Raw genomic sequence first — 14,884 nt, forward strand, 5'->3', positions numbered from 1 at the left:
CTGCTTAACCTATTCAACCTTCCAGCTAAGAGGCATGGCCTCAGTCTTTGAAGTGCTAATTGTCAACACACATCACATGTCACTTCACACTCGACTGCAAACTGCAGCACAAGTTGGAGGTCATTGCTCAATGAAGCCAACAAAACACCTTTATCAGCCAAAAAACAAAGACAACACCACAAACTCGACACCCTCCACACCTTAGATGCAAAAGGGAGCCCTGTTAGAATCAAATACCCCCAATTCCAAAAAAGCTTTCAGTGCAGTTGTACAGGGACTGGATAGTCTGCAACAATAAGCCTGATATCCCATATTCATCAAGCGTACCCCACAGGACCCTGTGACATTCTATGATCACACAGCCAGTTGCTGCTGCTGTGAAAAATGTCTTTGTACAGTGTTTGCAAAGGTCAGTCTGTCCCAGGGCAGCTGTGGCTACAACTGTAGCTTGCCTCCAGCAGTGTGCGAATGTGAGAGTGAACGAATAGTGGAATTGTATAGCGCTTTGAGGGTCTCGAAAAGCACTATGTAAATGCAATCCATTATTATTATTATTATCTTCATAATCGCTATCTGAATCATGATAAAGATTCTATAAAAAGATATTTACTTGATGATTATATCTACAGGCTTCACAACCATTTCTGCTACTGTCCATTAAATAAATAAATTAAATAAAACTGCACCTGTTTATGTTTATGATGTGCCCATCGTCCACATTTCTCACTTTCATTGACTGATATGCTTCACGTGCACAGATGCACAGTGCAAGAATGCTCACCTGCAAGAGACTGAGTAGAAAAAAAGAAAAAACTGTCTGTAATCAACACCCTCTACATTGGCACATGTACTTGTAGCTTCATGTGTCCATGGGAACAATGAAGACGAAACCATTTTGTGGCCACTTTTGTGTCACAGTTGATCTTTCTCGTCTATTGTGTTTGTGATGTCTTATTTATTTTAATGAGCTAGGTTGTTGTTCATGTTTTGGCTGTTTTAACACATTCATTTGCCAACCTTCTGAAATAAATAACAACAACTAAGGATCACTAAACTAAAGTGATCATCTGTTTTCAACGCAATGTTCTGCTGGGAAGAAATCCCAGAATCTCCTCCTCGTTGGTCAAGTCCCACTTGAAAATACCTTTAGACCATTTAGACCAATTTCTAAATAACCTTTTTATAGCAGAAATTTCATTATAAAAAATACCACAACTACTCCGTGCGCTAGACAGTAATATTATCTTTGAGGGTTCTAGTCAGGGCTGCATTAGTCTCAAATGCAATTCAGACACATAAAGTAAAACCTTTTTGTAAGCTCTATAAAGACTTGCCTTCCAGAGGGAACCAGTGTGAAAAGGTGGTAGTTAAGATGAGAAGAGTACTTGATGATGTTTGTGGCCCAAACATCATCTGAATGTTGGCAGTCCTCTGTGATGATATTACGACTCTCTCCAGAGTCTCCTTGTGCAGCCTCAGTGCAGCTGGCATACCAAACCAGAATGCCGTAGCCGAGTATTTCCACTGAGCTACAGTAGAAGGACACCAGCAGCTTTTCGGACAGGATGGCTTTCCTCAGTGTCGTCATAGAGCAGAGCAGCCTCTGTGCCTTTTCATCAGAGAGGCTGTGATCAGAATCAACATGAGATACAACCAAGCAATTTCAGCTGTGTGTAGGAATTTCTGCTGCAGCTTTGATGCAGTATTTAACAAATTTGAGTGAAACTCTTATTTTTCAAATTGGAGGTTCTCTGTCTCTAAAGAACTTCTAACTCAATCCTCAATTTATTTTTCTTTATGCTTGCTCCCTATTGAGTATATAATTCAGAGACAGTGTATCTATTCATTATTTTTGTTGATGGCACTCAGATATATCTACCTACCTATTTGGTATTTCATCTGACACTGAATATACACAGTTCTCTTAGTGAGTCTCTTTGGGAAGTTCAACACTGGATGTCAAATATGGTTCTCTGGCTCATCTCTAAAAATTCTTGTCAATAGACCCCAGCTCCTGGATGTACATATTCTGCCCTCTGCTGGTTAAACCTGTTCCTATCCTACAAATTTTTATTTTATTTATTTATTTATTTATTTATTTATTTGTTTATTTATTTTTGTTCCTATCCTACAAATGGGATCTGTTTGAATATTTAAAGACAGTCAGGGTAATTTCCATGCATTTAATTCATCATGCCTCCATTAGTGTCACAACGTTTTTACTTGCCTTAACAAAAAAATAAAGAAAGAAATAAAGAACAAAAATAAAAAATAAAGAAAAAAAATCCACTGAAATCCAAATCATTGCATTCCAATTTTACATGACTTTTAATTTAGGCATGATCCCTGTTTTTACAACAGTATGCTGGCCTTCATTAAAATCAGTGTGAAGCATAGCAGCCACTAATAAATTACTTTCAAATGAAAACTCTGGAGTTCAAAAAACAAGTTTTACAAATTAAATAAAGTTAGTGTAACTTTGATAAGAGTCGTAAAAAAAGTTAATCTATGTCCAGCTATCAAATTTCTGTATGGGACTAAAGTCAGAAAACCTATTAAATACTAGCTTTTATAGGTCTGTTTTATAATAGATATTTTGTTGTTACTGAGTGGTTATACCAGTTTATTTACAATAATAACCTGCCTATATGATGTTAGCCAGCAGGAAGTTTAACATCAAAATTTATTTTGCCATAGAGTCAGGTAATACTAACATACTCTTCGCAGAAACTACGTTATTCCACTTATTAGCAAACCTGGATTTTTCATACATCCTTGGAGCAGCCCTCCTCTTTCTTACGGAGCCAGCTGGGCCGCCCCAATCCCTACCGAGGCTTCCGTCACCAGAGCCACGCTGCCGCGCCAGCGCTCCATCACAGCCAGAACACCGGTAACCTGCTACACGGCTACACACACGAAAGCACTGTAAACATGCAGAGATGGACTCAAGCAGAGTGACGCCAGTGAGACAAACCACAAATCATATTTGAATATAACACATGATTGAACATGACCGTGAACGTCTCACGTTCTAAAAACGCGTCATACGTCTCTGGGCTACGTTCACGTTAGCTCCAAAACATAGGAAACCGTTTATATAATTTCTGTTGTTTATAGATTAAACATAGATTAAACACTTCATAAACTGGTAAAGTGCTAACTTCAGTGCCCATACTCGCATTTCTTAAACGAAAACTTATTTTATTTCATCTTAAAGTACCATTTCAAACAATTTTCTGTTTGTTATATCTGCACACTTCTTTGCATCAGGCACTACAACTATAAAACCTAGAGAACTTGTTAGACTAGTCCCCTTACTGTGGTGTGATATAACCTGAAAAGTATATCTTGACATTTCAAGCAAATTTGCAATACGAATATGAAAACATAGAAAAAGAAAACAAAAATCATAAATGAAATGTAAGACGAAAGTAGACTAGGCAGGGTTTTTCCATTGAGATTTGAAATCGAAATATACAGAAATATACAGTGGGTATACAGTATTAAACACGTCACCACTTTTCTAAGTAAATATATTTCTAAAGATGCTATTGGAGAGGCTTGAAGCAATGACGACAGCTTCAAGACTCCTATATGGAGAAACTAGTTGCATTCATTACTCAGGTATGATTTTGGCCCATTGGAAAGATTGGATGACATATGGTGAGAATTTTATGTCAACCGGACCTTTAGAAATATATTTGCTTAGAACATTGGTAACCTGTTCATTGTTTATTTTACCCCCTGTAACTTCTTTACAAACTTACCTTGTAACTCTGCAGGAGCTACACAATCTTGTCACACAATAAGAATCAAACTGGAAAATATTTTCTTCCTCAGCTTTTGCATTTTTGAGCTTTTTTAAGACCCTTTTCTACCACCATGTACACATTAGTAATTTCCATCCACCATTTCCTCTTTCAGTCATATGGAGTGAAACTAGCGAGTGGCCCAGAAACACTCATTTCCTTTTGTTTTACACCAGCTGCTAGTATCGCCTCCTTTATAGTCTGGTTGTGTTCAACAGTGTGTTTTTGCCTCAAGTGGTGAAAAAGGTTTGTTGTTTCCTTCTTTATAGGAAACAATCATCTTGGCATATTTCACAAAGTATTGTGTGCTAGAGAATGTTGAATTAGCTCTTCTTTTGTGTACTAAATTGTCATTTCAGGCTGATACTCTGATCTAATTGTTGACTATGTATTACTATGACTGATACTGTGATATGACTCTTTTATATCACTTTAAAAAACATACCAGTTTTATGGCAGACTATTTCTGTCTCATACTGTCTGATGTCTTTCCACTCTTCTCTGTTTGTGATCATATTTGGCCAACAGAGATTTTCAGTCTCAAACTTTAATTGCTCAGCCTACTGTGAAAGCTGTATAAATAGTGTGTTTTTTCCCCAACATTTGTAATTCATCATATGTATACTCTGAGACGGAGCACATTACATTCACTGAAGCATTAACACCATAGAAATCGCATCATTTCTGCAGATCAGCTACAAATTTATTGCTATAATATAAAGCATGGAAACCAAACCATGACAAACTATTAACCCACCAGCCTACAGCCTCATCTTTTTACTTTCGTTCTGGTAAGCCTTTGCCCACTTTAGCTTGAGATTGCTCTTCTTGGTGAACAAGAACCTAACAAGAAAAATATGTCTAACACAATGGGAACAAAGTGCTTTGGCTGCTTTTGTACAACTAAAAACAGATTAGCTTTTTGACCTTTTTGTGCCACTGAATAAAAATTAATATCTCAAAATGTTGTCTTACTAACTAAAACACTGGGGTAAGTTGATATTTTGCAATACTTCACCAAATAAGACTTGTATTAGGTTTCAAAGCTTTTTATATCCTTTCTGTAACTTTGTGTACCAACTGTTAATTCATTTGTATGTAGTCTGATTTTAAGTTTTACAATGGATTTATTTTAAAACTAGCTGTTTTTTTCTTTTGTTAACAATGAGAAACTGACTGCACAACAAATCTCTTTCTTATGTAACTCTGACAGGAGAGAGGCGTGGAGGTGAAGGTGTTCACTGAACATAAACTTTGATTGTGACCTCTGTATTATTACTCTATGATACTAAATATCATATGATCTGTATTATATAATGCCACATGTATTTTTTCTTTGTTTCTTTTGCATATATACAGCACATCTTCATGAGCTTTCCCTAAGGGACAAATCACCTTACTATTTTAAATGCCAATAACTTAGCTCAGCTTCTTTGTAATTTTGCAAAAATATTATATCACTGAAGAGTGATTAAAAAATCCTAACTCATAAATAGTATCACAAATCTAATCCCAAACAATGACACTTCTCATGGAAAATAAGTCTACTTTGCAGTTTTCCTCAAAGGTAATGACACCAGCACACATGTCACTTGCATCTTTTCACATCACCACTAGAGGTCCCTTAACTTCAAAAATGTAACTGTAGCTCGCAGTTTGGACAAATGACCTGTGGGCTCATTTCTGGAGGAAGACACCTTCAGCATTAGGGTCCATTCATTATCTCAAGAATATGAAACTCGAGATATCTCTTGCTGTGTGTCACTGTCCTCACAAATTAGGTGTCATAAATCTAAAGCGTGCATTATAAAATGGGGTTGATAGGTGGGGCTCCCAGTTGTATGATAGTCTGGTTGAACTCTGATTCTGGCATCATCTTTGAAAACAGTCAGTGCTGGAAGAATCTACACTATAACTGGATTCACAATGCTGCTCAGATCTGTTTTATTTCTCTTCACATGTTATGTGAGTCTCGTCTCAGGGGCAGGTATGAGTTTTATGTGTCTTTGTTTCTTTGTTTTTTCATTTGTGTATAGGTTGCATGATATCAGATACTGCACGCAAAAAAAAGAGATGTATGTTATTTGCCCTTAGTAAACATGAAGTATCGATGTTGAGTACAGCTGAAATATATAAAATCAAAAGTGTATTAATTGAAATAACTAATCATTAATATAAATGGTCTTGTGACCAGTCAGGTCAATTTAATTCAACCAGATATCATTAAATGTAACATTTTACATTGTACCTTTGTAATACAATTGTATCGAAAGTTTAGATGTAATTACATTAGTTTATCTCACACATGATTGTGATCGCAAATGCTCAAAAATTAATACCTCATAACCTACAGATGAATAATTCTTTTCTCTTTTAAAATATTGCAAACCTGATCTTTTAGATTGGTGCTACTATTCCCAACTTCAATGGAACCACACCTGCACAGGTACATTTCAAAAAAATATATTAAAAAAATAATAAAAATAAAACAAGCCAAATGAATGGTTAACCAAAGGAGGCATATTAGTGGAGCTGTTTATGTTCTTCTCCTCACAGCTCCAGTGTTATGGGGGCTGGTTTCACAAACCTGCAATGGCAGATCTCAGTCTCCAGTTAATATTGTCACAAGTAAAGTGCTACCAGATGAACGCCTGACTCCTTTTCACTTCACCGGTTATAAAGAGACTTTTTATGGGAGCCTCATAAACACTGGCCACAGTGGTATGTCTTAATTATTAATCCAAGTTTGTTTGAGAAAGATAGTTTGACACTATGATTTTGATTTTGGCTGTAAAAATGCAATAACCCCATCTGTAGATAACATAGATAACAGTATAGGGAGGAGGAGATGTTAAAATGGACAATAATAGCAACCAAGCTTCTCATGTAACAAAAATACCTCTTAAAATAGTTCATGTGCAAAAGCATGTGTCATGTGTGTCATGTGTGGTCATTTCTAATTGAAATAATGGGAGCGTCTATGGAAGACTGTCTAATGGTTTTTATTTTTATTTTTTAATTCTGAATTTCAGTTCAGCTAAATTTGCCTTCCAGTATACAAATCAAAGGAGGAAATCTGGATGATGAATACAAGGCAATTCAGTTTCACCTGCACTGGGGCAAAGATGGAGGACGTGGTTCTGAGCACACAATTGATGGAGAAAAGTTTCCAATGGAGGTACAGTATGTCATAAATCAGTAGAAATATTTTGTAATTGACACTATATGTGTTTAGGGATTTTATGTATTGTATTCAAATAGATCCTAATGCAGTGCTTTATTTCATCTGCAGATGCATATCGTCCATATAAAAGAAGGGTATGACTCGTTAGCTGAGGCTTCAAAAGACAGTACGGGTGTGGCTGTTTTGGGATTTTTCTTTCAGGTACTCGGAAAACACAATTTCAAAAAAATGTCCAACATCCAGTACAAGTTTGATAACACAAACACAAAACCAGTAGTTTAGATCACCTGGTATCACCAACGTATTTCAAATCTGGACTACAACTGGAATAAAAGGAAAAAAAAAATGGGGAATATTATCCGTGTTTCAGAGCATCAGAGCTGTTAAACTCCAACATCTTTGATGAATGAAAATTTGAATGCAATTTTTTTGGTCAAACTGTTATTTTTCCCATTTTAAAGAGCCACAAAAACATCCAAATTTGCAAAAGGCACATTTTAAAACAGCATACAGGTATAATATTAAGGAAAAATAGACTAACCATTAAAAAAAATTGGCAGATTAAAAACAACAAAAAGGATAACAGCAAGAGTTTAAGCTTTTCTAAGTATACTGCTCCCAATTTCAAATAATCTGCTGTATCTGATTATTTATTAAATAAATGTGGATCCATCAGAAAACATTCCAGAGGACTACCTTTGCCATCAGACTGAAAAACCTTCCAGCTGCTGAATGATCACGTCCTGTACAATTTGAGCTTTAGTGTGTCTTTGAACCAAATTAGCTACTGTATGTTGTACTAACTTTGTTTTCTTAATTATAAATTGTTTTTGGTATGACGGTTAACATTTTATTCTTTCGTTTTAGGAGTCTGAGTCTGCAAATGAGAAGTATGATCATCTTATCAGTGCACTGAAATACATATCTCAACCTAGTAAGTTATATCTGCTGAAAAATGATAATAATCTTCTTTTCACCCTCCATATAGAGTCCTAAATATGTAGCTGATTACACTAGGCTAAAGGGCATCTATTATAAGATAACACAATGTTATATAACATCCACAACAACACAATAAAACTTTTTTGAAGATTTTTTTGAGGATTAGTGATGACTGAAGTCTTTTCTGACTTTCTGACTTTCCGTTCTTGTTAATATTTCATCAAACCAGAAACGAATGTGACGCTGCTGGGTGTCTCCCTGGACATGTTCATTCCTTCTGAAATTAACAGGACCAAGTACTTTCGCTACAACGGCTCCCTCACCACACCTGACTGTGCTGAAGCTGTGGTCTGGACCCTGTTTGAAAGCACTATTCCTCTCAGCAGGAATCAGGTACCATTCCCTACACTTTAATTAATCTATGAAGAAGAGGAACGTTATGAGTTTATCCTTGAAATTTAATTTAGTGTAACACTAAGGCAATTTTTAATAACGTTTTCTGGGAAACTTTTTATAACCCCCAAATGATAATTGTAAATAGTTTCTGAATAAATGTATTTAAACTGGCTACATTTAACACTAATAAAGGTATAACCAGAATCAAAGACAAATATTAGACCAATATTAAATGTTATGGAAACCCGAGGTATTTGCTACAATAACTATAGCCACTAGATGGCAGTAGTTGGTCATTGTAAATTTGTTACAATGGAAACGTAATGTTAAAAATAACAAGAATAATTTCACACATACCTTATGGGTAAAAGAAATGCAGTGTATTTAGGTGCTAATGGGGCATATACTTTACTCAAAAAAATATATGGACATAAAAAGAGATCAGAGAAAAAGAATACAGGGCTTATATGTAATACGTAACACAAGCCTGTGCTAATGTGGCTCTTTAAGTTGTTTGCTAAGAAATTACAGCTGTTTCCACTGCTCCCAAATTACCCAAAAATATATTTCAAAATTGATAAACCTTGAAATTATGCTGTCTATATGAAAGTTTTGTTAATGTTAATTTATATTACTCATACATTATTGAAATATTACACATTCAACAACCTATCTAATGTAAAACAAGAGCACTTCTTTGTTTATTTCTGTTCTGATCTCAACCAGTTATATGAAAAAAAAAACTGTAGTTATAGTAGAACCAGAATAGTAAAGCAGCAATTTAACTTTAGTCAGACACATTTTTTGCTCACCCTGTTGCCTAGTTGTCATTGATAATAGCTGTATTTATTAGCAAAGCGTTCTATCATAGTATGCCCCTTGCATACTATTTCTAATAAAAGTACATTTTTAACTGCCTGTTTTAATTTTTTCTTTGTTACAGCTCGCTGCTTTCAACCAACTTCGGTTTTATGATGGACAGAAAATGGTCAACAACTACAGACCGGTTCAGCCTTTGAATGGAAGACAGGTGTATTACTCCAGTGGCCAACTTGCTTTGGTTAGCTCTGTGTAATTCACCAATTCAGTGCTGCTATCTAGTGCAAGCTTTGTTTAATTTAATCAAATTTTATGCACAAATACACTTGTTTGTTACATCTGCTGATTTTCAAATACAAGAAGGAAAAAATAATGTAGTGTATATTTAAAAGTAAAGGGTGTAAATTCAATGGATGCTTCAAAACAACATGTATCAAACACTACATGCATATTTGAATGATATGTAAGATTTTATATACGACAAAATATGTTATTGACAAATAAGTAAATGAGTTACTTTTGGTAGTAAATGTTTCACATTGATGATCTCATTACAATTTACACACATTTTTGGGGGGACATAGACTAAATGTTTAAGGATAGTTAGTTGCTTTCTTTGCACTGAATGGGACAACATATGACTTCATTGTGCTTTCAGAAGAATAGCAATAAAGAATTCTGATTCTGATTCACATATATTCACTTGTACTGATATAATATTTTTGGTAAATATCATGATGCATTCTATTACATGCTATCCTACTGTTCTGGAAACATCTAAACTCTGACTTAAAAGTGTCACATTTATTTAAAATACAGACGTGTTAACACTATAATGTATACTATTAAGGTATGTTTTACCTATCAGTTCTTTGTCATTTGTAATGTCATTAATGATCAAATAAAGTCTTGATTAATGCTTTGTGAAGACATCTTGTGAAGACTTGCTGTTCTCATCAGATTTCATGGCATAATGTTATATGTATTTTTTTCCTGGATCATATGCTTTCAATCCAAACCATTCATGCTTTCCAATATACAAAGTACTACTTATCAAATGATTACTTCTTAATAAACCAATTTAACCACACACGACAAATAAACCATTTTGAATGAGAGCAGACCTTGTGTCAGAACAGACCAACATTTCAACGTGCTGCTTCACAAGAGCAATGAACAGGAGGTGAAAAAGAGGTGGAAGAGGTGAAAAGCATCAATATTTTACCAAAACACTCAAGAATGAATTAGAATTAATTTTTATAAATCATCATCAATTTTTCTTTTCAAATGTCCTTTTCCAGTAATGATCTCATGATCTCAACTGGTAAAACACCATCCCAGCATAGGAGGCCAATCAAACTGCTTGATAAAAGATAATAAATACACACAAGATTTATGGTCAGTTTATCAGACATTTTAGTACACTTTGCTTCCACAGCACAGCTATTACAAGTTGTATGATGAGCAATCATTTCTGGAACTTTTGACATTCCCTGCACACATTAGAAAGATAAGATAATAAGATGTAATAACATCTGGTTAAGTCAATCAGAGGTCACTAAAATTAATATTGTAACAATATTGTAACCATAACACTGTTGGACTGTCTAGTTTTCTCTGGTCCCCTCTCCAATCAGACCAGGAGTGACATATTTAGCCACGTTTCCCTTAAATTGCTCGCTGTCTATGTGGGCTTTATAGATAATTGATAAACTTGTTAGGAGAGATGGCATCCATCCCAGCACCTCTCATTTGTAGAAATCTGGCCAAATTCATTAAACTGCCCAGAATAAGATAAGAGATAACATAAACATTTATTAGTCCCACACGTGGGAAAGTTTTTAAAATGTGACTATCCAGAGTTGGGACCAGTAACTAGAGTTACAGTCTTCCACTCCAGATTGTTAATCAACCAAAGACCCAGACAGGGTTTTAATTCATTTGAAAGCCTGATGCTTACCCTTGTTCCTAGTTGGAAAACCCATAAGCCAATCTTATTTGTTATCATCTATTGTTCACCTGACTGGGCCTTACTGAGAGTTTCTGTCTGATTTCTCAGACTTTTTATCTGATTTAGTGCTCAGCTCAGATAAAACAATTATTGTAGATACTAAAAATACCAGCGTCAAGATAGCATTTAGTCTATCATTAGACTCAATTGCCTTTTTAATCACAGTCTAGATCTTGTTAGAAACATTTAAAACCCTCTTTTGCCTGATCATTTCCTAATAGCATTTAGATTTACAATGATGGATTGCACAGCAGTGGAAGTCTTTCTGAAAGTGCTGTAACTAAGATTAAGGGTATTATTCATCCACTGACATCTTGTCTAATGCCTTGTGCCAACACGGTGCAGACTAGCTACCTGAAGGCTACTTCCACAGAGGCAGATTATCGTATTAATAATTTTACTGTTTCTACTCTTTTTACCCCAAATTAACCTTTCTTGGTTGACTTCAGTAATTACTTTTCCCAAACCATCAGCTTTAAATATTGAAGGTAGAAGGTACTTGCACTGCAGTGGTTTGAATCATATCTATCTAATAGATCTAATAGATGTAAATGGAGAGTCCTCTTCACACACTTAATTGTGGATTTCCGCAGAGTTCTGTGCTAGGAACAATTTCTATTCATTATACATGCTTTACTTAGCCATTATCATTAGAAGGTATAGCATACATTTCACTGCTATGCAGATGACACCCAACTTTATCTATCCATGAAGCCAGATCACACACACACCAACTACTTAAACTGCAGGAATGTCTTGAGGACATAAAGACCTGGATTACCTCTAATGTTTTGCTTCTAAATTCAGCTAAAACTGAAATATCTCAGAAATATGGTATCTAACCAGATTTTTACACTGCATGATATTCCTTGGCCTCCAGTAACACTGTGAGGAATCTTGGAGTCATTTTTGACCAGGATATGTCCTTCAATGTACATATTAAACTATGTTTTAATATGTATCTGTGCTTTCTTCGTTTTGCGCAATATCTCTCAAATTAGAAACATCCTGTCTCAGGGCTGGATCAGGTGACCCTGAATTCTCCCTTAGTTACAATGCAATAGGTCTAGGCTGCAGGGGGATTTCCATGATGCATTGAGTGTTCCTTCTTCATTCACCTTTTTCACTCACTATGTGTTCATACACCTCTCGCCTTGCTCACTGGGGAGCATTTAACTGTTAGGATTTTCTCTGTTTTCTTTGTATTATTGTAGGGCCTTTTCCCCGCCTTGAGGCAACTGTTGTTGTGATTTGGTGCTAGATATATACAACTGAATTGAATAAGATGTTGTTTTACTGATCTATGTAGTCCTAAATCCTTGTTTCTTTTTTTCTTTTGAGATACTGAATAACTAAATACAGAGCAAGTACATGAAAGTGACTGGAATCTTTTTCTCATCAAAATCTCTTGACTGTATGGCAGCACTGATCAGGTGAATGGCTAGCAGCAGCAACACAAGGTACATACTGAGTTTAAGGAAGTGTAAAAGGATTCTCAGACAGTTCATTTCTTCCATCCTTGGCGAAGTCCAATATTTTATTAAATGCTTTATCAAACCCGCAGTGATGATGATAATAAGAAATCTAGATGCCTAAAATGAGAGAGAAACAGGAAAGGTGAACTTTTCTTGACAGATTCAGATTATATCTGCTGCCCTGTTGCTCATTCTAATGCCTTCTGAGTTGTTTATATTTTATTTACAGCTGCCTAAATTCGATTTATTCTCTCATGAGCTCAATGGTCAAAGGTAAAACATAATTCAATTAAAGCCCTGCTGGGAGGATAATACCTACCGGTGTCATTAGATGCTGTGCTCGTTTTTGGCCCCTTGACGCTATCTATATCACCCTAAGTACTTTGAGGACTCACTTAGGATATAATCCCATGTTGCACAGGAATAGATGGCTGATGCAAGCACAGCCTTTGGTGCAACAGTGCTGAGATAATCAGAGAGATGCACAGTCATGCTGGCCTGCTGCAAAGACTCACTGCTGTTTTTTTCAGCCTTCACAAATGTACAACCTATGTATGTGTGTGTGTGTCTGTATGTGTGAGTGTGTATGTGTATGCTGCCTGGCTCTTAATATCTGATGACTTGCATAAAAAGAAACTTATTGTCTGGTGTTGCAATTTGATTATCTTCTCCATTACTCTCTTTCTGCTTGTTTCTGGCTCCCTTTTCTTCTAACGAGGACATCTTTTCTCGGTTTGTGCACGCCACCCATCCCCCACTTCCTCTTATTTCATTTGGTGTGACTCTGAGGTTTGGGTTGTCGTGACAACAGAGGACACAGGCCCATCTCTATTCTGTTTGCAAAGTTTCTGTTGTTGCAAGCATATTGCACATTTGCTGCTGGGATAGGGGAAGAGCCTTGCACCACCATCCCCCACCCACACCTTGTCACAAACATGCAGGCGTGAATGAGTTCTCAGAATTATAAATGAGATACAAAGTGTTTCCTGTAATTTATACGCAATGTTTTAGACTTGCAAGACAGTAATGTCTGACTTTTGAGGACTTTGCTGAGGAGCACCGCTCTCCCTTTGCCAACATAAACCTTTAAGAGCTTCAGCATCTCCAAAGTGAGCTCCCTCAATCAATAAGTCTACTTTGACTCACTTTGATCTTTTATCATTACATTGCTATTTCAGTCAATCCTCAGCGCTGCATTGGCAAAGAGCTCCGAGATCATTGGTACACATCCACATAAATTATTATCGAGATCAATATCTATCTGCTTCAGAGACTGACTTTGTTTTAAAAGCAGTTGCCACCTCGTAAAAGTATGTCCTTAAAAGGGATGAGATCACGCTTGGCAGCAGCGGTGCAGTCGGCCAGGACCTGGGTGTACACTCTGAATTTGCATGTGTGCATGTGTGTGTGCGCGCTTGTGGTTGTGTCTGTGTGTGCAGATGTGCAAATAAACACTTAAATTAGACCTCCTAAGATAAACTACGTTAAATTCAGAGGTACTTTTAGGTTGTGAAAGTATATTGATTGGATATTTTTACTTAGTGTGAACACAAAAAAGAAATATGAAGTATAGTACAAGTACATGTGTACATGTGTATGTGTGTACGAGGTAGTTGGACTAACAGCAGCTACAGGTTCATAAGGTTACATGCACATCAAATTTTAAAAATCTCTACAAAAAGCTGTTAATATGACAAATAATTCCTGCTTTATCTTAAGGAAATGTACAAATACTATTTCAACCACTGTGTGGTGTGTGTGCGTACGTGTGTCTTTGTGGGTGTGCATGTGTGTGTGTGCACATCTGCATACACTTGCATGCATGTATAGTTTGTGTGTGTGAGAAACTGTTGGGGCTTTTCCTGTGTAAACCACGTGGCTCAGACAGGGTTAATAAAAAGATCACGCTCACTTCTGGGTTTTCTTTCTTCTTTGGACTCCAAACGCTGGTAAGACCCTGATGACAACTTGAAAATCTGATGATCAACGTTTTTTAAACACACTAACATACTAAGACATTACTACTTAATTTCAGTCTAATTTTGAGGAAAATGTCAAGTCTTTTGAATGTTTTTCTTTCTTTTTTTAAAGAATGATAACGTGGATTTTGCTCATGTGTTCAGTTCAGTTTGTGAAGCCTTGCCTTTGATTAATCTTCAGTTTTCAGTATTTGCGGTGGATCGACCAGAAGCTACTTGATGTACAGTGTTGTCACCCATAAAGTAGAAAGCACTACTAAACTTTACTA

The 14,884-nt window shown here is 36.0% G+C and overlaps 1 protein-coding gene across 1 annotated transcript; it reads left to right on the forward strand.

Moving 5' to 3' along the window:
• Positions 1 to 3,009: 3,009 nt before the first annotated feature.
• Positions 3,010 to 9,406, forward strand: ca4b (carbonic anhydrase IV b). The gene is made up of 7 exons (XM_039598041.1): positions 3,010 to 3,067; positions 6,366 to 6,530; positions 6,842 to 6,987; positions 7,102 to 7,194; positions 7,861 to 7,927; positions 8,165 to 8,328; positions 9,275 to 9,406. Exons 1-7 carry the CDS (start codon positions 3,010 to 3,012, stop codon positions 9,404 to 9,406), a joined length of 825 nt encoding a protein of 274 aa, XP_039453975.1.
• The last annotated feature ends 5,478 nt before the right edge of the window (positions 9,407 to 14,884 follow it).

This window comes from Oreochromis aureus, linkage group 14, assembly GCF_013358895.1.
Source record: "Oreochromis aureus strain Israel breed Guangdong linkage group 14, ZZ_aureus, whole genome shotgun sequence".
Lineage (NCBI taxonomy): Eukaryota > Metazoa > Chordata > Actinopteri > Cichliformes > Cichlidae > Oreochromis > Oreochromis aureus.